The sequence below is a fragment of the Macaca mulatta genome, chromosome 14 (assembly GCF_049350105.2).
Source record: "Macaca mulatta isolate MMU2019108-1 chromosome 14, T2T-MMU8v2.0, whole genome shotgun sequence".
Lineage (NCBI taxonomy): Eukaryota > Metazoa > Chordata > Mammalia > Primates > Cercopithecidae > Macaca > Macaca mulatta.
In genome coordinates this window covers 109,236,460-109,262,240 of record NC_133419.1, presented here as the reverse complement: position 1 = coordinate 109,262,240, position 25,781 = coordinate 109,236,460, and the positions used below count along the sequence as shown (strand labels likewise).

Sequence of the window (25,781 nt, the reverse complement as noted above, 5' to 3'; positions counted from 1 at the left end):
TGGCTTCAACCCCCTTTCCTGGGGACTGAATGGTTCTGTCTTGCTGGCATTCCAGGCACCACTGGGGTATGAAAAAAACTGCAGCTAGCTTGGTGTCTGCCCAAAGGGCTGCCCAATTTTGTGCTTGAAACCCAGGGTCCTGTTGGCATAGGCACCCTAGGGAATCTCCTGGTATGCGGGTTGGGAGTATTGTGCGAAAAGCATAGTATCTGGCCAGAATGCACAGCTGGTGCTTTTTATAACCTTTTCCAACTCAAAGGTTATAAAAATATTCTATTATACAAGATTTATTGATTTGCCGTTTATACTTAGATCTACAGTCCACCTGGGATTGACTTTTGTGTATGGTGTGAGGTACAGGTCAACATTTTTTTTTTTTTTTGAGACAGAGTCTTGCTGTGTTGCCCAGGGTGGAGTCCCGTGGTGCTATCTCGGCTCACTGTAACCTCCACCTCCCACGTTCAGTGATTCTCCTACCTCAGCCTCTCTAGTAGCTGGAACCACAGGTGCCCGGCACCACACCCGGCTAATTTTTTGTATTTTTAGTAAAGACAGGGTTTCACTGTGTTAGCCAGGATGGTCTCCATCTCCTGACCTCATGATCTGCCCACCTTGGCCTCCCAAAGTGCTGGGATTACAGGTGTGAGCCACCATGCCCGGCCCAAGTCAACATTCTCATTCTTCCATGCAGATATCCAAGTGATTAAACACTATTTATTGAAAATGCTATCCTGTCCCTACTGTTCTGCAGTGCCACCTTTAAAATAATTAAATCAGGTGGCCATTTATGTATTAGTCTGTTCCATTGGTCTATTTTTCTACTATTGTCGTAACTATTACAGCTTTATAGCAGTCCTATTAAATGATAGAGAAGACACCCAGTCTTACAATTCTTCTTCAAGAAAACACTCCAGGCTATTCTTGAATGCTTTTTATTTCCACATAAATCTTTGAATTAGCTTGTCTATTTCCACACCAAAATAAATCTGTTGGAGAAATGAAAATTGTAGAGTAAGGAGTTCTAAGAATAACTGTCGGCCGGTGCCATGGTTCACGCCTGTAATCCCAGCACTTTGGGCGGCTGAGTCGGGTGGATCACGAGGCCAGGAGTTCGACACCAGCCTGGCCAACATAGTGAACCCTGTCTCTACTAAAAATACAAAAATTAGCCGGGCATGGTGGCATGTGCCTGTAGTCCCAGCTACTTGGGAGGTTGAGGCAGGAGAATCGCTTGAACCAGGGAGGCAGAGGTTGCAGCGAGCCGAGATTGTGCCACTGCACACCAACCTGGGTGACAGTGTGAGACTTCATCTCAAAAAAAAAAAAAAAAGAATAACTGTCAGAATCAACTTTATTGTAACTCTGGAGTCTAATTAAAAACTTAGAGCAACCAGAGGAGTGCTTTTAATGAAGAAAAAGGCTACTAAACTTTAAGAAAGCAGGGTGGTGTTTTTGCCTACCCATGAAACATCCCTTGTTCTCCAGCTTGGCAGCAGCCATAGAAACAAAGGCCCCTATTCCTGGTGTGGCTTACTGGGGCCAGAGTGCAAAATACAGAACGTGTTCTCAAAAATTGTGGTTATGTTTTTTTGTTTGTGTATTTGTTTGTGTGTGTGTGTGTGTGTGTGTGTGTGTGTGTCTTTGTTTTTGAGATGGAGTCTTGCTCTGTCACCCAGACTGGAGTGCAGTGTTGCGATCTCGGCTCACTGCAACCTTCGCCTCCCAGATTCAAGCGATTCTCCTGCCTCAGCCTCCCAAGTAGCTGGGGTTACAGGCGCCACCACCACACTCAGCTAATTTTTTTTTGTATTTTTAGTAGAGACAGGGTTTCACCATGTTGGCCAGGCTGGTCTCGAACTCCTGACCTCAGGTGATCCACTCACCTCAGCCTCCCAAAGTTCTGGGATTACAGGTGTGAGCTATTGCACCTGGCCTGGTTGTGCATTTTGATCTGTCTGTCAGTTCCCTGAGGAACCTGCACAGAGGCTTGCCTTTATTTCACCCCTCTCCATGCCATCACAGGGATGGGCCAGCTTATGGGATTTAAAATCGTTTACAACCTGCAGCCACCTCAGGCAATAGATGGCAGACAAGGCAAGGACTGGCAAACCTAAAAATCTAGGTAGAATGAAGCTGAGGAGAAAGATACATGGGGATGTCTGAACAAATAGAGATTATCAAAAAAGAGAAAGATGACTAGTGCTTGCCAGGTGTTGGGGGTAGAGTGGAGGAAGTGACTGCTTGATAGATATGGGGTTTCCTTTTGCAGTGATGAAAATATTGTGGAAGTAGTGGCTGTACAATACGAAAGTACTAAATGTCACCATTGGTTAATTTATGTTGTGTGGATTTTTACCAAAATAAAACATATTTTTAAAGTCTGTTGGAATTTTGACCAGGTGCGGCGGCTCACACCTGTAATCCCAGCACTTTGGGAGGCTGAGACAGGAGGATCACTTGAGCTCAGAAGTTTGAGACCAGGGCAACATAGTGAGACCCCATCTCTACAAAAAAATAAAAAATTAAATTAAAAGTCTATTGAAATGTTGATTGGGATTGTATTGAATATTTAGCTCATTTTGAGGAAAACTGATACGACAATACTGAGAGCTCTAATTCATGAACATTTGTGGGAAATAGGGATAGGCTGCTTAGATCCCTCTTTAAGAAGGATTTACTACCCAATCTCAGGGACTGCAGTCCACAGACAGCCTCCAGCTGTGAGAATCTTCAGTGTCTACCCTAACTGCAAAGAACTGCCTGATGCTAGGTCAACCCTTTCCAGGGAATCCCACATCCAGTGACTGAGCAGAGGGTGGTGGGTGAGGAGATGGGTCTAGAAGCCATTGTGATGTGCATCAACTCTTTTGGCAGTATTCACTTTAGAGGTCCCAGCAGGATTGGCCCAGGCTTTGTGTGGCTTACATTGCAGTTCAAACTCTTTTTCTGCCTAGTTCTTCTTCCCTCCCCTTTCTTCCATAGGTATTGAGCCCTAATAAACCTGTGGCACTCAAACTTCATATAAGCATCTTCTTTTGGAAAACCTAATTTAAAATATTATTTAGTTCTTCTAAATTTTCTCTCAACAAATGCTTTATAGTTTTCTATAGAGAGGCCTTGCATCTCTTTTGTTAGGTTTATAACTTGCTTTTTAATGCTCCTATAAATGGTAATTACAAAATTTTTGTTTTCTTATTTTTGATGCTATTATGTAGAAAGACAATCAATTTTTGTATATTAGCTTTGTTCCCAACAACTTTGCAATCCTCATTTATTAATTCTCATAATGTGTACATTGATTATTTTGGATTTTCAATATAAACAATCATGACATCCTCAATGAGTTTGTTTTTCCCTTTTCAAGCACAATACATTTTATTTCTTTTGCTTGCCAATATACACTGGCTGGAGTCTTCAGTAATGGTGAATAGAAGTTATAACCACTGTCTTATTCTGGATTTCAGAGGGAAGGATCAATATTTCATCATTAAGTATGAGGTGTGCTATTTTTGTTTGTTTGTTATAGAATCCTTTTATCTGATTAAGGAAGTTTCCTTGTATTCCTGTTGAGCTAAAATAATTTTTTAATTTTGTTTTTAGAGGCCAGGTCTCACTCTGTTACCCAGACTGGAGTGCAGTGGTGCCATCATAGCTCACTACAGCCTCAACCTCGTGGGCTCAAGTGGTCCTTCCACCTCAGCCTCCCAGGTAGCTGGGACCCCAGGTGTGGGCCACCATGCCCAACTAATTTTTTAAAAGTTTTTTTGTAGGGACAGAGTCTTCTTATGTTGCCCAGACTGGTCTCAAATTCTTGTCCTCAAGCAATCCTCCTGCCTTGCTTGGCCTTTGAAAGTGCTAGCATTATAGACGTGAGCCACCGTGCCCAGACAAGAGTTTTTTTAGAAATCCAAGAACAGATGCTAAATTTTATGAGACCTTTTTTGCTTTAATTAAGATACTATTTTTCTTTTGTTCTTATTTTTTGTTTGAATGTTAAATCTTCTTAGCATTCCTAGAATAGGTACATTTTGGTTATAATTATCTTATCCCTTTGAAATATCACTGAATTTAGGTTGCTAATATTTGGTATAAATATTTGCACCTGTGTTTCTGCAGCACATGTAATTTACTGTCTTTGTCATATTTTGGTATCACATTTAACTGGCCTCCTAAGACAAACTGGGAATGTTTTTACTCTTTTTACTTTCTGAATTTCTTTTTCACATTGTTATTTTGTCCTTAAATGTACTTTGTAAGGATTTACTAATAAAGCCATCTGTGCCAGGAGTTTTCTCCATGAAAAGATTTTAAATTACAATTTAGAATTATAGTTCTATTTCTATTTTGTATTTCTTCTTGTGCTAGCTTTCATAAGTTATATTTTTCTAGGAAGTTTTCATATAAATTTTCAAATTTATTAGCTTAAAATTATTCATAATACCTCTTATGATCTTTCTAATGTCTTAGAATCTGTAATAGTTATCTTTATTTTATTCCTAGTATTGGTTATTTGCGTCTCCTCTTTTTATTCTTGAGCAGTCTCTTTGGAGTTTATTACTTTTGTTAGTCTTTTCCAAAAACAATTTTTAGCTTTGTTGTTTCTTTGTATTGTTCACTTGTGTCCTACCTCATCATTTTCTGCTGTTTATTATTTCCTTCTTTATATTTTCTTTGAATCTTGTTTGCTGTTGTTTTTCCAACTTTTTGAAATGGATGCTGAATTTACTGATTTGTAGCCTTTTCTGGTATATGTATTTAAGGACATAAATTTTTATCTAAGAATGGTTTTAGTTGCAGCTTACAAGTTTTGATATATCATATTTTCATATCAAATTCAATTTAAAATATTTTAAAATTTCTACTTTATTTCAGTTATTTAGAATTGTACTTTTAAATTCCTGGACATTTGGAAATTAGCCAGTTATCTTTTTGTCCTCAGCCCTTATCTTGATTATGCTGTACTTTCAATCCTCTGTTAATTGTCTATTTTTAATAAATTTTTATCTGTACTTGAAAAGAATATATGTTTTCTAGTTATTGAGCATAGTATTGCATGGATGTCAGTTAGATCAAGTTTTTCAGTTATGTTGATCAAATCTTCTATAGCCTTACTGAATATTTTTGTCTAGTTATACTATCAGTTACTGAGAGATATGTATTAAAAGTTTGCACTATGACTGAATATATGTCTATTTTTCTGGTAGTTTATATATATTTGAGACCATGTTATTAAGTGAATACTTAAGGTTATCATATCTTTCTTGAATTGAACCTTTTATCATTATAAAGTGTATCCCTTAAGGTCTCAAATTTCTGGTATTAATACAACCACACCAACTGTCTCTTTTTTTTTTTTTAACAAATCAGAAAGTTTTATTGGCTGTAATATTGTGTTTCCTTTTTTTATTACCATACTTTAAGTTTTGGAATACATGTGCAGAATGTGCATGTTTGTTACATAGGTATACACATGCTATGGTGGTTTGCTGCACCCATCAACCTGTCATCTACATTAGGTATTTCTCCTAATGCTATCCCTCCCCTAGTCCTCCACCCCCCGACAGGCCCCGGAGTGTGATTTTCCCCTCCCTGTGTCCATGTGTTCGTTCTCACTGTTCAACTCCCATTATGAGTGAGAACATGTGCATACCAGCTGTCTCTTATTTGCATGGTATATCTTTCCTGTTATTTTACTTCCAACATTCTGAATATTTACATTTTTGCTGTGTCTTTTTGTAGGCAGCAGGGGTTTTGTTTGTTTGTTTGAGACAGAGTCTTGTTCTGTTGCCCAGGTTAGAGTGAAGTGGCAGTATGTATCTCAGCTCACTGCAACCTCCACCTCCCGGGTTCAAGCATTTTTGTGTCCCAGCCTCCCCAGCAGTTGGAATTACAGGCATGCGCCACCACGCCCAGCTAATTTTTTGTATTTTTAGTAGAGATGGGGTTTTGCCATACTGCCCAGGCTGGTCTCAAACTCCTGAACTCAGGCAGTCCTCCCACCTCAGCCTCCCAAAGTGCTAGGATCACAGGCGTGAGCCTCTGTACCTGGCCTGGCAGCAGGTTGTTAGCTAACATTTTTTATCCAGTAAGATACTCTTTGTCTTTTGTCATAACATTTACTTCATTCACATGTAATGTAATTACTGATATTTGGGAATTTAAATCTACCCTGTTACTATTTACTCTCTTTGTGTCTCAGACGTTCTACATTCTTTTTCAACATGTTATGGCCTTCTATGGGAATGAGTTTTTTTGTTTTATATTTTTCTCTATATATTATCATTCTTTTACACTTATTCAAGAGATTGCAACATGCATATTTGACTTATGAAATCATATATAGTTTTGCATTTTTATCTTCTCCCAGACAATGCACTTATTTCTCATTATCCCCTTTGACTTATATACTCTGGCTGTTATACTTTTAAATTCGCTATTGATGGATCTTATGGTAAGAGTACATTTAATTCAATAAGAAGCTGCCAAACTTTTTCCAAAGTTGCTGTGCCATTTTGCATTCCCACCAGCAAAGAATTACCGCTCCACATCCTTTCTAGCATCTAGTGTTGTCAGTATTTGAATTTGGTCCTTCTAACAGGTGTATAGAGGTATCTCATTGTTTTTGTTTTGTTGTTGTTGTTGTTTTGAGATGGAGTCTCTGTCTCCCAGGCTGGAGTGCAGTGGCACAATCTCGGCTCATCGCAACCTCTGCCTCCCAGATTCAAGTGATTCTCCTGCCTCAGTGTCCTGAGTAGCTGGTATTCACACCCCATCACACCCGTCTAATTTTTGCATTTTTAGTAGAGACAGGGTTTCACCATGTTAGCCATGGCTGGTCTCAAACTCCTGACCTCAAGTGATCCACCTGCCTCAGCCTCTCAAAGTGCTGTGATTGCAGGCTTGAGCCACTATGCCAGGGCCCTCATTGTTTTAATTTGTAATTCCCTAATGACATACAACGCTGACCATCTTTTCATATGCTTATGTGTCGTCTGTATATCTTCTCTAGTAAGATAGCTTTACAGGTCCTTTGCCCATTTTTAATTCAGATTGTTTGTTTTCTTATAGTGAAGGTTAAAGAGTTCTTTGTATATTTTAAATACCAGCCCTTTATCAGATATGTGTTTTGCAAGTATTTTCTTTCCAGTTTATGACTTGTCTTTTCATTATCTTAATGCCCTTCATTGAGTACAACTTTTTAATGAAGTCCATCCTATCTATTATGCTTTTGGGGTTATATCTAAAAAGTCATTACCAAAGCCAAGCTCACCTAGATTTCCTCCTGTGTTATCTTCTAAGAGTTATACAGTTTTGCATTTGATATTTAAGTTTTCATCCATTTTCAGTTACTGTTTCGTGAAAGGTGTAAGATCTTTGTCTAGATTTTTTTTTTTTCTTGAACGTGGATTCCCACAATGTCCAAATGGTGTTCCAGCACCATTTGTTGAAGACTATTCTTTCTCCACTAAATTGCCTTTGCTCCTTTGTCGGAGAATAGTTAACTATGTTTGTGTGGGTCTGTTTCTGGGCTCTCTGTTCTGTTCCGTTGATTTATTTGTCTATTCTTTTACCAGTACCACACTGTCTTGATTATTGTTATTTCATGGCAGGTCTTGAAGTTGGGTAGTGTCAATTCTCCAACTTTGTTGTTCACCTTCAATATTGTAGTGGCTATTCTGGGTCTTTTGCCTTTCCACTTAAAATTTATAATCAGTTTGTCTTTATACATAAAATAAGTTCCTGGGATTTTGATTGAGATTGCATCGAATCTATAGATCAAGAAAGAAGGGAAGAGCAGACATCTCGACAATATTGAGTCTTCCTATTCGGGTGTATGGAATCTCTCTCCATTCATTTAAATCTTCTTTGATTTCCTTTATCACAGTCTTGTAGTTTCCCTCATATTGATTTTTATATATTTTGTTAGATTTATACCTAAGTATTTTACTTTTTTGGGTGCTGATATAAATGACATTGTGTTTTAAAATTTCAAATTCCGGTTGCTTATTGCTGGTTTATAATAAAGCCGTTGATTAGTGTATTAACCTTGTGATTCATTGGGATTTTTTAACATAGACGATCATGTCATCTGTGAACAAAGACAGTTCTTTTTCCCCCTTCTCAATCTGTATACTTTTCATTTTCCTTTCTTGTTTTATTGCATTAGCTAGGACTTCCAGTGTGATGTTGAATAGAAAAGGTGAGGGGACATCTTTGTAGGAAAACATTTAGTTTCTCACCATTAAGTATGATGTCAAGTGTATATTTCTTATAGATATTATTAAGTAGAGGAGGTTCCCCTCTAGTCATAGTTTGCTAAAGTTTTTATCATGAATGGGTGTTGGATTTGTGCGAAAATTTGTTTATTATCCTTTTTAGTGTCCATGCAATCAGTAGTGATGACCTGTATTTTTCTTCTTTTTTTTCTTCACCATTTTCATTCTTGCCAAATTTTATTCCAAAAAAAAGGGGATGTGTGTGGAAGATTAAGATGTCCATGAAGAGTAACCCATCATCATGACAATAAAGTATTCAATTAGACAGAAATGACAAGGACCATTTCTGATATTAGTAATGTGTAATATCTGTCTTTTTTTCTTAGTTACCCTAGCCAGGAGCTTACCAATTTTATTGATCTTTTCAAACCAGCTTTTTGTTTCTCTTCTCTCTAGATTTCTTGTTATCATTTCATTGATTTCTGCTCTAATCTTTATTATTTATTTTCTTCTGCTTGCTTTGAATTTAATTTGCCTTGCTTTTCTAGTCCCTCAAGGCAGAACATTAGATTATTTCATTCAGATCTTTTTTGTTTTCTAATACACACATTCAGTACTATAAATTTTCCTGTAAGCTCTGTTTTTGCTGAATCCCTTAAATTTTAGTCAGTTATATTTTCATTTTCATTTATTTCAAAGTATTTTTAACTTCTCTTCAGGCTCTTTATTTGACCTACTTGTTATTTAGAAATGTGTTATTTAATTTTCAAGTTTTGGAGTTTTCCAGCTATCTCTCTGTTACTGATTTCTAGTTTAATACTATTGAGGTATGAGAGTATATTTTGTATGATTTCTATTCCTTTTAAATTTGTTAAGATAGGCCCATATATGACAAATCCACAGCTAATATTGGAACAGGGAAAAGTTGAAAGCACTTCCTGTAAGAACTAGAAAAAGACAAGGATGCTCATTATTACCATTCCTATTCAGGACAGTATTGAAGTCCTAGCCAGAGCAATCAGGCAAGAGAAGGAAATAAAAGGCATTCAAATGGGGAAATAAGAAGTCAGAGTCTCTTTTTTTTTACTGATGACATGATCTTATATATATATCAAATGTTCTGACATAGAAGTGGGTGCTAAAAATGTATACACATGAATGTAGAGAGTGGAGTGATAGACAATGGAGAGTTGGAATGATGAGCTGGTTGGAGGGAAGTGGAGGATGAGAAATTAGTTAATGGATACAATGTACATTAATTGGGTGATGGATACTCTAAAAGTCCTGACTTGACCACTCTGCATTCTATGTTTGTAACAAAATTGCACATGTACTGCATAAATTTGTACAAATAAAAAAATGTGTTAAGGTGTGTTTTATGGCCCAAAACGTGGTCTGTCTTGCCAAATAATTTGTCTGTGCTTGAGAAGAATATGTATTCTGTTGTTCGAAGAAGTGTTTTATAAATGTCAATTGGATCCAGTTAATTTATGCTGCTGTTCAGTTCAATTATGGCCTTACTGGTTTTCTGCCTTGCTGAATCTGTCAATTACCGATAGAGGGTTATTGAAATCTCCAATTATAATAGTAAATTACTATATTTTTTCTTGCAGTTTTATCAGTTTTTGCTTCACATATTTTGCTGCTTTGTTGTTAAGTACTTACATTATCATCATGTAATGCTCCATTTAGTCCTGACAATTTTCCTTGATCTGAATTTGGCCTTGTCTGAAATTAGTATAGCAGTTTGGTTTTCATTCTATTAGTATCATATGTCTTTCTTCTTCTTTCTTCTTTCTTCCTCTTCGATAAAGCCTCACTCTGTTGTCCAGGTTGGAGTGCGGTGGTGTCATAATGGGTCACTGCAGCCCTTGACCTCCCAGGCTCAAGTGATCCTCCCGCCCCAGCCTCTGAAGTAGCTGGGACTACTAGTGCATGCCACCACACCCAGCTAATTTTAAATTTTTTTGTGTGGAGTCAGAGTCTCACTATATTGCCCAGGTTGGTCTTTGTTCTTTTCTTTGTTATTAATCTGTGTCTTTATATTTAAAGTGGGTTGCTTGTGGATAACATATAGTTGGGTCTTGATTTTTTATTCACTCTGACAGTCTCTGATATGCCCTTTTTAATTGGTATAGGTAGATCATTGACATTTAAAGTTGTTGATATAGTTCAATTGATATTTATTCTATTTGTAATTGTTTCCTGTTTGTTGCCATTTTTTTTTTCTATATTCCTTTCTTTTTCTGCCTTCTCTGGTTTTAAGTGAGCATTTTATATGATTTCATGTGTATGTTTTACATGTAAATAGACTAAAGAACCCAAATGAAAGCAAAGGTTGTCAGACTGACAAAAACCCTATCTATTTATTATTTTTCAGGCATACTTTAAACAATAAGAATAGAAAACAATAAGAATAAGACAATGGAAAAATATACATCATGCAAACTTTAATTAAAAGAAAGTCAGACCAGGCACGGTGGCTCACGCCTATAATCCCAACACTTTGGGAGGTCGAGGTGGGTGGATAACTTGAGGTCAGGCATTCGAGACCAGCTTGGCCAACATGGTGAAACCCCGTTTCTACTAAAAATACAAAATTTAGTCAGGCAAAAGTTAGTCCCAGCTACTCGGGAAGCTGAGGCAGGAAAATCACTTGAACCCGGGAGGGGGAGGTTGCAGTGAGCTGAGATCACACCACTGCACTCCAGCCTGGATGACAGAGTGAGACTCCATCTCAAAAAAAAAAAAAAAAAAAGAAAATCAGTGTCATTATGTTAGTATTGGACAAATTAAGCTTTAAGGAATAAAGTTTGTGAGCTATAAAGAGGGCAGTTTCATAATGATAGAGTAAGTTCAACAGAAAAATATAAAAATTCTGTACTTATAAGACAAAAATTTACATAATTACCAGAAGAAATATAGTAATCATCAAGCATAGTCAAAGATTTTAACACAACTCTCTTGGTAACTGATAGAAACAAGCATGCAAAAAAATTTAGTACAGATATTGTAGATTTTAAATTCTTTACCTGATTGATATAGAGAGAGAACACTGTTACTACTTTTGCAACACTGCAAAACGTCTGAAGTTCTGCAAAAGTAATGTTGTTTTTAAGTGCATAGAAAATGTTTCCCATAATAGATCACATGCTTGGATTTAATGAAAGTGTCAACAAATTTCCAAGGTTTGAAATCACAGAGAATGTTTTCTAGTCTCAGTGGAATTAAACAAAAAATTAATGAGAGTACAGAAATAGAAAACCACCACATTTTTGCGAATTAAGCACATGAGATTAAATAATCTATGGATTAAAAGAGAAAATTAGAATATATTTTATACTAAGTCATAATGAAAATATGACATCAAAACTTGTGGAATGTATCTAAAGTAGAGCTCAGACAGAAATTTATGCCTCTAAATGCAAATATTAGAAAATAAGAAAAATTAAAAATCAGTTTACCAAGTTTATACTTCAAGCTAGAAAAAGATAACCAAATTAATCCCAAAGAAAGTAAAAGGAAGGGGGCCGGGCATGGTGGCTCATGCCAGTAAGCCCAGCAGTTTGGGAGGCTGAAGCAGGGGGACCACGAGGTTAGGAGTTCGAGACCAGCCTGACCAACATGGTGAAACCCCGTCTCTACTAAAACTACAAAAAAATTAGTCGTGGTCGTGCGCGCTTCTGATCCCACCTACTCAGGAGGCTGAGGTAGGAGAATCGCTTGAACTCAGGAGGCAGAGGTTGTAGTGAGCCAAGATCGGGCCACTGCACCCCAGACTGGGCGACAGAGCAAGACTCTGTCTCAAAAAAAAAAAAAAAAAAACAGTGAAAGGAAGAAAATAGTGAAGATAAAATCAGGTATCAATGAATAGAAAGTAGAAGTGGCTGGCAGGGTGGTTTACACCTGTAATCCCAGCACTTTGGGAAGCCAAGGTGCACAGATCGCTTGAGCCCAGGAGTTTGAGACCAGCCTGGGCAACATGGAGAAACCCCTTACCTACAAAAAATAAAAAAAAAATTAGCCTGTCACGGTGGTGCATGCCTGTAGTCCCAGCTACTTGGAATGGTTAGGTAGAAGGATCAGTTGAACTGGGGAGGTTGAGGCTGCATTTAACCATGATGGTGCCACTATGCAAGTAAAAGCCAGTTGGTTCACTGAATAGGTTAATAAAATTGATAAACCGCTAGCATGACTGATAGATCCATATGGCCAATAAGCATATGCAAGGTGCTCAGCATGGTTAGTCATACGAAAATACAAATAAAAACTACAGTGAGCTACCATTATAACCCTACCAGAATGGCTAAAATTAGAAGGATTGACAGTACCAAATGTTGATAAGGAGACGGAGCAACCAGAACTCTCATATATTGCTGGTACGGGGTTGTTACAAAAATTTGGAAAACTCTTTGGTAGTCACTAGTACAGCAAATTACAGATGCTCCTTGGCTTATGGCAGTGTTATGTTAAGATAAACTCATCGTAAAGTGAAAATATCATAAGTAAAAACTGCATTAAATACACCTAACCTGCCAAACATAACTTACCAGTTTAACTTAGTCTATACTGTAGAGCAGCAGTCCTAACTTTTTGGTGCCAGGGACTGGTTTAGTGGAAGATAATTTTACCACAGACTTGGGATATGGAGGATGGTTTTGGGATGAAATTGTTCTACTGCAGATCACCAGGCATTAGATTCTCATAAGGCGTGTGCAACCTAGATCCTGTGCATGTGCAGTTCACAAGCGGGTTTGTGTGCCTGTGAGAATCTGATGCTGCTGCTGATCTGACAGGATGGGGAGCTCAGGCAGTAATGCTCCTGACGCTCACCTCCTGCTGTGCGGCTCAGTCCTAACAGGCCACGGACTGGTACCAGTCCATGGCCTGGGGGTTGGGGACCCCTGTTGTAGAGTATCAGTTGTTTACCCTCATGATCATGTGACTGACTGGAAGCTGTGGCTTACTGCCACTGCCCAGCATCACAACAAGAGCATCATACCACATATTGTTGGCCTGGGAAAAGATCAAAATTCAAAATTTGAAGTGTGATTTCTACTGAATGCATATCACTTTCACACCATTGTAGTCAAAATTGTAAGTTGAACCACTGTAAGTCAGGGCCATCTATATACTTACGTACCATATATACCTCATGACCTCTCATATTTCATTTCTGGGTATGTAACAAAGAGAAATGATTGCTATAACCCACAGAAGACATAAAAATGAATGTTCACAGTAGTTTTATTCATTTTAACCCAAAACTAGAGACATATCAAATGTCCAACAATAATATAAATTGTCATATATTCTATTATATGATGGAATGGTAGATAGCAGTGAAAAAGAACTAACTGCTGCTATCTACAACTACATACATGAATCTTAGAGATTTATCACAGATGCATGTTGAGCAAAAGAAGCCAAGCACAAGAGAGTACAATACATATGTAAAAATTCATGGAGCTGTACACTTAAGATCTGTCCACCTTAGTGAAAAAATGTATATATGTATATTATTACAGTTCAAATACAGAAAATAGGTTTTATAACAGGATCTCACACTTCTTATTTGAATTCATAAAATTTTTAGTCAAGAGAAGATTATTTGGCAAAATTAATGTTGTCTTTAAGATTCTACAGTTTGAATAGCATCTATTTTCTGATCTAACCTAATATGATCAGGAGACCAGATTGAACTGCCTTCCGATAAAGGACCAAGAATTTTTTTCTCCGGTGGCTCAAGCCTGTAATCCCAGCGCTTTGGGAGGCCGAGACTGGTGGATCACGAAGTCAGGAGATCGAGACCATCCTGGCTAACACGGTAGAAACCCCGTCTCTACTAAAAACTACAAAAAACTAGCCGGGCGAGGTGGCGGGTGCCTGTAGTCCCAGCTACTCGGGAGGCTGAGGCAGGAGAATGGCGTGAACCCGGGAGGTGGAGCTTGCAGTGAGCTGAGATCCGGTCACTGCACTCCAGCCTGGGTGACAGAGCGAGACTCCGTCTCAAAAAAAAAAAAAAAAAAGAAAAAAAAAAAGAATTTTTTCTCTACTTTCCATTTGGTGCAGCATACCAAACTAAAATCTAGAAAACCTATTATATATAATTCTTACATTATTTTATTTTATTTTATATATTTATTTATTGAGACGGAGTCTCTGTCACCCAGGCTAGAGTGCAGTGGTGCAATCTCTGCTCACTGCAGCCTCCACCTCCCCGGTTCAAGCGATTCTCCTGCCTCAGCCTCGAGAGTAGCTGGAATTAACAGGCACCCAATACCACACCCAGCTAAATTTTGTATTTTTAGTAGAGACGAGGTTTTACCATGTTGGCCAGGCTGGCTTCAGAACTCCTTACCTTAAACAATCCACCCTCCTCAGCCTCCCAAAGTGTTGGGATTACAGGTATGAACCACCACGCCTAGCCGAGAATTTTAAACATGGCTTTTTAAATTTAACAATAGCTAATTAGAAAAGGTCATCTACTGTTGAATTTAGGTTGCTCAGTCATAATTTTTTCTTTGAATTTACCTGTAAGATAATATTTTATATGTAATATTTGACGACTTATTTAAAAGTTAAATTTTATGAGTAAAAAATTACTTGGCTTTTATGTTTATATATTGTATAAAGAGGAAACAGTTTGGTATCATTTTTTCATTTAACATAGAAGCTGTATTAGTTATTGATGTCCATAAGAAATTAAGTACTTAGCTTATAAAATATTTACTAATTACAAAAAATTTTTTTAAATGGCTGAGCACCTTGGCTCATGCCTGTAATCTCAGCACTTTGGGAGGCCAAGACAGGAGTATCAGTTGAGGCCAAGAATTCGAGACCAACCTGGCAACATAGACTCTTGTCTCTACATGAAAAAAAATAAATAAATACAGAATTAACCAGGCATGGTGGTGCATACCTGTAGTCTCAGCTATTTGGGAGGCCGAGATGGGAGCATTGCTTGAGCCCAAGAGGTTAAGGCTGCAGTGAGCTGAGATTGTGCCACCACACTCCAGCCTGGGCAACAAAGTGAAATTCCATCTCAAAAAAATTTTTTAAACAATTTTTCTAATTTAAAATTGATTGTCTGAGGTTGGTTCACTTGACCTATTTCCTAAATAGTCAATATTTAGCAATTATTTAAAATAATAGAATGAGAAGTAGTGAATTGATACATACAGAATCCTGAAGAATAATATATAAGAATGATATATTTTCTTATAGGCAGAGCTTCTAGATGCTGCTGCTGGCATTCATGTGCGATTCAGATTAGGTGGAGTAAGTATGGATGAATGCTTATTTGGTAGTTTTAAGGCACATTTTTATGAAATTAAAACAATGTAATTTTTTAAATGTAAAACATTTTTGTAGTTAACATTACAATGGTTCTTTGAACTTTTCCATCTACAGGTTAAATTTCCACCTGATATATACTATAAGATTTTTACTCACAGACCTATTGAAGATCTGTGTGCTAACAGCCCTAGAAATTATGCAAAACTTCCAGCAAAGCATACATCTCATAATAAAAATGATCATCTTCAGGAAGAGGATCATAGTGGCTGGTATCATCGTATAGAAAACAATGGCTGGAGGCCAGTTTCTGATACAGTAAGAAAAATGTTAATTTTTAATCTTATGTATTTAGAAACCCATTTGTATTTTTGTATTTAATTTTAAAATTAATTTTAAAATTATTTTTTAAAATAATAAATCCTAGTAATTTAATTGATACATTTTGCTTAAGTTAGCTACTCGGGGGTTGCTAATAATACTTCAAGGCACAGCAATTTATCTTTTTATTACATTTAATTTTACTTTTAATTATCCACTTTGAATCTAGGCCATCTTTAGATACTCTCTGGTACTCAGCAGATTATATACTCAGTATGCGGATTGTAGAATGTGGTTGTTGAATATATTAACACTAAGTATGACCAGGCACTGTGGCTCATGCCTGTAATCCCAGCACTTTGAGCTGAGATGGCACCACTGCACTCCAGCCTGGGCAACAGAGTGAGACTCTGTCTCAAAAAAAAACAAACAACAACAACGAAAACAAACAAAAGAATATACCAAGTATGAAAAGTAAAAATGATCAAGGTATGAATTCATTCATTTGTTTAATAAACTATTGCATATCAACCATATACCAGACATTGTTTTGGATGCAGGGGATAGACTTAAGTAGTTTGCCTTTCAATTAGGGAGACAGTCAAGTAAACAGGATATTTCAGTACAGTGTAGTAAATATGTTAAGTGGTTTAATAAGGGCAAATATATAGTGTTTGGAAGGATTAACAAACTCTCCTTATTATCTAGGGTATGTGTGATAGAGCAGGGGGAATGAGCTGGAGGGTGAATATAGACAACCAGTTAGGAGAAAGTGTCATAACGGGGAAACCACAAAGTCTTAGGACATGGTACAGGGACTTCTGCATTCCTGAAGGGTGGCTGTACTCCTTGAGAATTAGAGTCATCAAAAGCCATCAGCACTAAGAGTAGGTCAGGTCTATTCATAAGAGAAGATGAGACACTCTTAGAATATATCTGTTTATCCATTCAACAAATACTTATTAAGTACCTCAGTACACTAGTACTTTGTTGGTCTATCTGTAGCATGTGCTTCTGAAGGCTGAGTGTACTCCTCACCCGTCACTTAATTAGAAATACCTTGAAAGTATCTATCCTTTCCTCTGTTTCTATCTTGGCATATTCCTACTGAACACACAGAAGTTCTTTTCTATTGCCAGATAACCTCACAATCAATATTTCAACAGTTTGTATATTCATTTTTGTTTCTCAATAGTTTTGGCTATCTACTGACAGTATAGTGGTAGAAGACAAAAAGGAAAGTGAATTCCATTTCTCTAAACTGAAGAGAAGGCAAGACTTGGAAAAGAAAAGAAAACTTAGAAAAATAGAGTGGATGAGGCAAATGTAAGTTGATGAAACACTTACTAAGGAAATATGTAGTATTTGGGGAAAAAAACAAATTTGAAATGAGGTATTGCTCCTCACAAGAGGGCATTAGCTGCAGGGGGTCTGCCCGCAGACCCTGACCCAAACAACGAATGAATAAAATGCACACTGACACACAGATACTCTGTTTTGCCCATCCTGCTGAGTGTCCGACCACCTACACACCAAGAGAGGCTTGTCACTGCGGCTGGCCCCCGTCAGCTAGGGAGACTCATATTTATTCATTAAGATTAGTTAACAAAAGCTTGAGTCAACGCCATTAGAGGGTAACTGACATTGTGGACTTCCCCAGTAAAAAGCACACATCAAAGGCTTGTCTTAAGACCACATGAGTAAACAAGCTAACTAGATAAAACTTCCCCACATCCCGTTGTTTACTACTTTAAACTTTTTAACTAAAGGTAATGGGACCAGGCCGCCTTCGGCCCGGTCTATTACCGAAGTCATGTGAAAACCCTTAGGCCTTCCAAAAAGGTTTTGTGGCCATCATAACTAATATTTTTCCCAGCAGCCTGATTGAATCCCAACATTGGAGAACTATACCGCCTGATTTCAAGACTTAGAAAGCTACTGTAATCATGATATTGTAGTATTGGCATATAGACAGACATATAGGTCAATGGAGCAGAATATGGAATTGTGAAATAAACCCCCATGTGGCTGGGCATGGTGGCTCACGTCTGTAACCCCAGCACTTTAGGAGGCCGAGGTGGGCGGATCGCGAGGTCGGGAGATCGAGACCATCCTGGCTAACACGGTGAAACCCCGTCTCTAGTTAAAAGGAAAAAAAAAAAATTAGCCGGGAGTAGTGGCGGGCGCCTGTAGTCCCAGCTACTCGGGAGGCTGAGGCAGGAGAATGGCGTGAACCTGGGAGGCGGAGCTTTCAGTGAGCCGAGATCACGCCACTGCACTCCAGCCTGGGCGACAGAGCGAGACTCCCTCTCAGAACAAACAATCAAAAGTATCAAAGACAGAAAGTGGAAGTTACAAGGCTTTTTAAGGCCTTATCTTGGAAGTCACAGCAACATTTATTCTGCATTCCGTTGGTCAAACTCAAGTCCTAACAGTCCTAAGGGGGTCAAGTAAAAGGTGGGACTCACAGGAAGTTCCATATACATTACAGCTTCACTTGCAGTACAGAGGGGAAGGGAAGTCCTTCCGCCGGGATAGAACCTCAAGTAGCATACCTGGTTGTATATTGTGCCTGGAAGAAAAGATGGCCAGAAGTACAGATCTATAGATGGATGGTGACTGATGGTTTGCCTGGATGGTCAGGGATTTGGAAAGAACATGGGTTAGAAAATTGGTGACAAGTGGTCTGGGGAAGAGGTATGTGCAGACTTCTCCAAATGGGCACCAAGTGAGAAGATGCTTGTGTCCTATGTGAATGCTCACCAAAGAACAATCTCAGCAGAGGAGAATCTTAATAGTCAGGTGAGCAAGATGACTCATTCCTTGGAATCAGTCTTTCCCCGCAGCCACTGCTATCCTTTCACTATCCAGCCTGGATGACAGAGTGAGACTCTGTCTCAAAATAAATAAATAAATAAACCCCATGTATAGTGTTAATTAATTTTCAACAGAGGTGCCAAGGGAACTTAATTGGGAAAAAATGGTCTTTTCAACAAATTGAATATTCAAATGCAGAAAAATGAAACTTGAGTGTTATCTTACAGTATGTGTAAAATTAACTGAAAGGAGATCATAGATCTAAATATAAGAACAAAAACCATAAAGCATCTAAAAGTAATTGATGGAGAAAATCTTAGTGTCTTTTGTTCTGGCCAAGATTTTTTAAAGAGGAAACAGAAGCTAGGAACTATAAAAGAAACAATTTTAAATTTTACTTCATCAAAATTAAAAGCTTTTGTTCTTTGACGTGTTACAAAAATAAAAATACAAGCCATAGACAGGGATAAAACATTTGCAAAATATATATCTGACAAAGGTCTTGAATCAAGAATATGTTAAAAAAAAAAAAAAAAAAACACCTCTCAGTCACATTTTAAAGTGGGCAAAAAATTTGAATAAACACTCCATCAGTGAAGATATATACATAGCAAATTAGCATAACTCAACCAGTGACTGTCATTAATCATTAGAGAAGTGCTAACTAAAACGATAATGAGATACCACTACACACCCACTAGAATGACTGAAATAGTCTGTCATGCCAATTGTTGGCAAGGATATGGAGCAAATGCCAATTAGTGTGTGTACTTCAGAAAACAGTTTTGCAGGTTTTTTTAAACAAGTAAACACACCAACTATTCTACCTAGTCATTCCACCCCTACATATTTACCCAATTGAAATAAAAACATGTCCACAGAAAGATTGTATGTGAATATTCATAGCTGGTTTATTTGTCATTGTAATAGCGAAAAACCAGAAACAGCACAAATGTGCATCAGCAGGTGAATGGATAAATAAGTGGTAGGATATCTGCACAAAGGAATACTACTCAGCAGTGCAACAGAATGAACTACTGATACACAGAATGACATGGGCAAACCTCAAAATAATGCTGAATGAAACAAATCTGTCAAAAAAGAGTACATACTCTATGATTTCATATACATACAGTTCTAGAAGACATAAATCTGAAGTGACATAAAGCAGATCAGTAGTTGTCTGGAGATAGAAAAGAGGAAAGAGAGAGGGATTCCAAAGGAGTACGAGGAAACTTTGGAGGGTGATGGATAGATTCATTTTTTATGGTAGTGATGGATTTACAGGTATAATGGACATATCAAAACTGTACATTGTACAATTTAAATATGTGTAGTTTATTGTACATCAACCATACCTCAATAAAATAGTAAAAAAATTTAAAAATCTGTGCAGAAAATCAGAAGACTTCCCTGGCAGCTCTGGAGTGGTCCTTTATCTCATAGCCGCAGCATGGGTTGAGGGCAACCCTGGGTTCCATTGCAAGGGTCACAGGATTACAATGCCTACAGTACTACCAAATGCTTAACCCTGCCAGGTCTTTTGCACTAAGATAAGGGGAGAAGAAGTAGAACCCTGAGCCCTGGGATTAGGACATTTGGGCAAACATACACAAGGCTAAGAATCTTGAACTTCCAAAGTGCCTTGTTGGTGTAGGGAACCCTTGCTCTCCCTTTTGAGGGAAGCAGCGCAGCCCTTTTCTGCATAAAAGCCTTTCAGTGACTGCAGTGGCACAGTTGCCACACACACGTATGCTGATTCTCCTCAGGATTCCTCCTCCACTATTTCTCATTGCCTTTAGCTCACAAGGAGATTTGTATTTCAGGACAGCCCAGACAAAGGTACAGGGTCCACTCCAAGAGGAGATCGTTTATAAACCAGAAGAGTTACAAGAAATTACTAATCTATATTGCCAGGAGTCTCAGAAGCATTGTGTGAGGGTGGATTCTAAGGCTGTTAGATCAAGAGTTGGCTGAGCCAAATTTACTGATATGGCCATACTCACCTGGGATTGTGGATTTAATATTTTGGCCAGAAATTATGTTAATGGTCTGTTAAGTTAGCTAATCAAAGCCTGATTTAGGTAGAGCCAACCAAAGCTCAACCTTTGCAAAATGCTGGAACTTCTCTGGTATACTATAGTGTAGCAGGATTGATAAGGAATCAGAGAGACCGATGGGATTGAGGAGGATATTTATTATTTTAGGTGTACCAGCCCAGTCAGATTAACATCCAAAGGACTGAGCCCTGAACAGAGTTAAGTTACTTTTTAAGCACTTCATGGAGTTGGGGGAGATCTGTGCAGGGGGAAGCATGTTACAGAAGCGAGAAACCACAGTTAATTCAATTAATTGAGACATGCATTACATCATTTCTTACTTTTAAAGGAAAACATGTTTTATGACTTGAGTTTATTTGTCTAGTGACCTTGCAGCTGCACAGCTAGAGAAACAGGGTCTTTACAATGCCTAGGAAAGGAGGAGAGATAAGGCTCACTAGCCACAGAAAAACAGGCAGTTAATTTTTAAAGCACTTCAGCTCTTACTCCTTCTCAGAGGGAATTGGGTTTTCTTATGTACAGCTGAGTTTCTGTTTATACATTCTTAATTTTTTTAAATTCTTGTTCCATTAGAAAAAAGATTTCTAAAAGTTCAGGGAATTGTGTGTTTGTTTCTGTTATGTGCAATCTACTAACCCACCATCTAGCCATCACCTCAGGAAGTCCCAGGAGATACCTTTTTCATCAAGCTATGAAGTAATAGCTTGGTGAAGGGAGCAGCATATTTCTTTCTCTCTCTCTCTTTTTTTTTCTTTGAGACGGAGTCTAACTGTCACCCAGACTGGAGTGCAGTGGCGCAATCTCGGCTCACTGCAACCTCTGCCTCCTGGATTCAAGCAATTCTCCTGCCTCAGCCTCCCGAGAAGCTGGGATAACAGGCATGCACCACCATGCCTGGCTAATTTTTTTGTATTTTTAGTAGAGACAGGGTTTCACCATATTGGCCAGGCTGGTCTCGAACTCCTGACCTTGTGATCTGCCTGCCTGGGCCTCCCAAAGTGCTGGGATTACAGGCGTGAGCCACCATGTCTGGCCCAGGAGCAGCATATTTCTTGATGAACTCTGTGGTGGCTGTCCTTTACAAGGCTGGAGATGACAGTGGGGAAAGCTATGATGGAACTGGTCCCTTTAGTTCACTGGGACTAATGGAACTTTGAAGTGGTAGAGGTCAGGTGATGACACAATTGCAGTGAGGCTTCCAGATATGGCTTCTTCAACAGAGCAAATCAACACAGCGCCAGGTACCTGGTATGCTGCAGCTGACCTGGCAAATGTGTTCTTTCCCATCCTGATCACTAAGCAATAGGAGATGCAGTCTGCATTTTCACGGAAAGAACAGAGTGTTTTTACATCTTGCTCCCGAAAATATATCAGCTTTCCTGCTCTTGTCCCCAGGGGCTTGTACATCTGTTTCCATAGAACATTATGGCTGTCCATTACATTGATGACCTTACCTTGATTGGATGTGGTGAGCAGAAAATAACAGCTCCTTGGTGGCTTAGTAGGACAAATGCACACTAAAAGGAGGCAGATAAACTTTGCAAAAAGTTAAGGATCTGGCATATAATTGAAGCTTAAAGACATTTGAGCTATTCTTTCAAAAATGAGAGACAAGTTACTGTACCTTATACTGTCCATCTTGAAGAAACACAACGCTTAGAGGCCCTCTCTCGATTTGAGAGCTAACGTATGACATATTTTGGGGATGCTGCTCCAACCTCTTTACTAGGTGATCTAATAAAGCAGACTGGCTCCAGTGGGACATGGAGCAAGAAAGAGGTGTGTAGCAGATCCACAATGTGGTCAAGCTGCCCTACAACTTGGGCTTTATGGCCCAGCAGTCCCAACAGCATTAAAAATGTCCTTGGTAGTGAAAAACTGTAGAGTCTCTAAAGAGACCTAATGGGAGAATCACAGCACAGACCTCTAGGGTTTAGGAAGAAGGTAATGAATTCCTTCCTCTGCCAGAAGCTATATTCCATTTGAAAATCTGTTCCAGATTTGCAGCTGGGTCCTGGTAGAGACTGGATGCTTGATAATAGGGTACCAAGTGCTATGATCATGAACTGACCTGGGATTTATCTAATCAATTAAACCATAAAATTGAGAGTATGTAGCACTGTTTCAGTATAAAATAATGTGGTCTATATGGGAATGAGTCTGAGAAGGTCCAGAAGGCCCAAGTAAGCTGCATGTGCAGGTGGCTCAGACTCCTGCAACTACTACTTAAGCTGCATTACCTCTACATCGTCTCCATACCTTTGGCTTCACAGAGAGTCCCCATGACAAGTTAACAGGGAGGAATATGTTGGAGAAAATAAGTTGGATCTGTACAGGATGCTGTACCATCTAAAAATGGACAGTTACTAATTTCAATTCCTCAGTTGGCCCAGAAAATGATCAAAATATATCCTTCCAGTGAGTACAACTTCAGGTGGTATGTTTGGTTTTCCACTTCATTTGAAGAGGAAACAGCCTGAGGTAGGCATCTCATTGACTGTGCTGACCAACATTTGTAGTTTCCCAGCTGATCAACATTTGCAAAGAATAAAATTGGAAAATTGGTGAGTGTAGGTCAGGGTAGAGGTATACTCAGAATGGATACAAAGTATATTTCTGTCCATGTGAATGCTCTCCAAAGGGCTTATATGAGGCAGACAGCTCTCAGTATCAGATGGACAAGATGAACCATCTTGTGAATGTCAGCTTTTCCCCCTGGCACCTCAGTGGTTGCACTGTGGAGTCTTGTCCAAAGTGACCAGGATTACAGGGATGGAGGCTTTATATAGACTCAACAACATGGTCTTTCCCTCACCAAAGTTGTTCTGGCTACAGTCACCACTGACTATATATCAAAGGCTATTGTTTTGCTCCCAGTAATGAGATATGCTGGCTAGTTGGTGACAGGATGATTATATTAGACCATTCCCATAATAGAGGAGGCATCCATTTGTCCTCACAATGATAGACAAATATTCTGGATATTAATTTTATTTCTCTGCCTGCATTACTTCTGGCAATAATACCTCTCATAACATAATGCATTATCCGTCATTATTTTATTTCATACAACATTGCCTCTAATGGGGACCCATTAACAGCAAAGGAAGTGTGGTTATGGGCTGAGAGCAACAAAATTCCCCTACCATATGTGCCATCACCTAGAAACAGCTGGCTTTGACAGAGTGGTGGTATGACTTGCTGAAGTGCCATTACAGTACCAGCTGCGAGACAGCATCTGGGTAAATAAACACAGGAAAGAAGAAGTAAAATGCATATTGTTCTTCAGTGCGCATGAAAAATAATATGCATTTTACTTCTTTCCTGTGTTTGTTTACCTTAACACAATCCACATCTGTAGCTGAGCTCTGTATTTCTAATTATATGGGCATTTCTGTATCAAACTCAACAGTTCCAAAACTGAATTTCTGATCTTCCCCATCATAAAAGTTGCTTATTCTCAGTATTCCTTCTGGTCTCAGCTTATGACACCACCATTTAGCCAGTCATCCAACCCAGAAACAGAGGGCTTACCCTAGATTTCTCACTCTTATTAGTGCCTACATGTAATCTGTCATCAAGTCCTATTAATTCCACTTCCAAAGTATCTCCCAAATCTGATCTTTTCTTTCATTCTCCACTGTAACATCTCATTTTTCATCTAACTTCTGATTAGTTTCCTAGTCTCTAGTCTCTTCGTCTTCTCTGTATACACACTGAACTCTGTAGAAACACTGTTTCTTTTTTTTTTTTTTTTTTTGAGACGGAGTCTCCCTCTGCTGCCCAGGCTGGAGGGCAGTGGCCGGATCTCAGCTCACTGTAAGCTCCGCCTCCCGGGTTCACGCCATTCTCCTGCCTCAGCCTCCAGAGTAGCTGGGACTACAGGCGCCGCCACCACGCTCAGCTAGTTTTTTGTATTTTTTTTTTTTAGTAGAGACGGGATTTCACCGTGTTAGCCAGGATGACCTCGATCTCCTGACCTCGTGATCCGCCCCATCTCGGCCTCCCAAAGTGCTGGGATTACAGGCTTGAGCCACGGCGCCCGGCCGAAACACTGTTTCTAAGAAATAATTTCCTTACTTAAAACATGTTAAGGGCTCCCCATTACCTACACCCCCCATGATATTTCCTCTCCCTAGAGTGCTCAGCTGCATGACAACGACATCTTCATCTTTTGATACTTGGCCCAAGTATCTCCTTCTGAAACCTTCCCTTACCCACCTAGACACAATTAGGTACTTCCTTTTGATGTGCCCCATGGATGTTTTATATACTCATTGGTCACATTTTTGCAATTAACTGTGTATTTGTCTGCCACCTTCACTAGACTTTGAGTCCCTACAGAGCAGAGACTCTGTTCCATTTATTAGCACAGGATCTCAGACATAGTTCATGTTTAATGAATATATGTTGCTTATAGAATAAATAAATGAATGAATGATTTTTTTGACAGGATGTTCCATTTCCTTTTCATAGAGTTGCAGGGAGTGAATAAGAAATTTGCTTTGTGTGCTTTGTTCATTTATGGCATTTAAGCACTCTTCATTCTGACTGTTGCTGAGAATCAGTAATGAACAAAATCAACAAAATTTTGATTTTTTTCCCCCTATCTTACTAAAAGAATTCTGGCTTTTAAATCTTGTCCCTTCCTGTGTCCTATAGATCTTAGCTTTCCTCAACCTCCTTTGCAACTTAAGCTTTGATTCTTCCTAGGTCTTTGTTGTTTTAACTTCTCTCTCTGTCGTGACATTTAGACAAACATTTCTTATAATGTTTTTTCCCTCTAAATTTCCTAGTTTGGAAAGAATATAAGATCGTGTTAAAGTAAATACAACTAAAAATATATTGCAAAATTACCCATGAAGACAAAGTTTATGTCTTTTTTTTTTTTTTTTTCCAGAAAGAGTCTTGCTCTGTTGCCTAGGCTGGAGTACACTGGCACCATGCCATCTCACTGCAACCTCCACCTCCGGGTTCAAGCATTCTCCTGCCTCAGCCTCCTGAGGACCTGGGGCTACAGCTACATGCCACCACACCCAGCTAACTTTTGTAGTTTTAGTAGAGCCTGGGT

General features: G+C 38.7%; 1 protein-coding gene across 1 annotated transcript in view; it reads left to right on the top strand.

Annotated features, from left to right (window-relative positions):
• C14H11orf65 (chromosome 14 C11orf65 homolog) overlaps window positions 1-25,781 on the top strand; it is a 75,278-nt gene that overhangs the window by 36,235 nt on the left and 13,262 nt on the right. Inside the window, exons 4-6 of the mRNA NM_001194273.2 lie at window positions 15,444-15,497; window positions 15,630-15,830; window positions 17,029-17,159. Coding sequence (NP_001181202.1) covers window positions 15,444-15,497; window positions 15,630-15,830; window positions 17,029-17,159 — 386 coding nt within the window. The remainder of the gene's footprint in view (window positions 1-15,443; window positions 15,498-15,629; window positions 15,831-17,028; window positions 17,160-25,781) is intronic.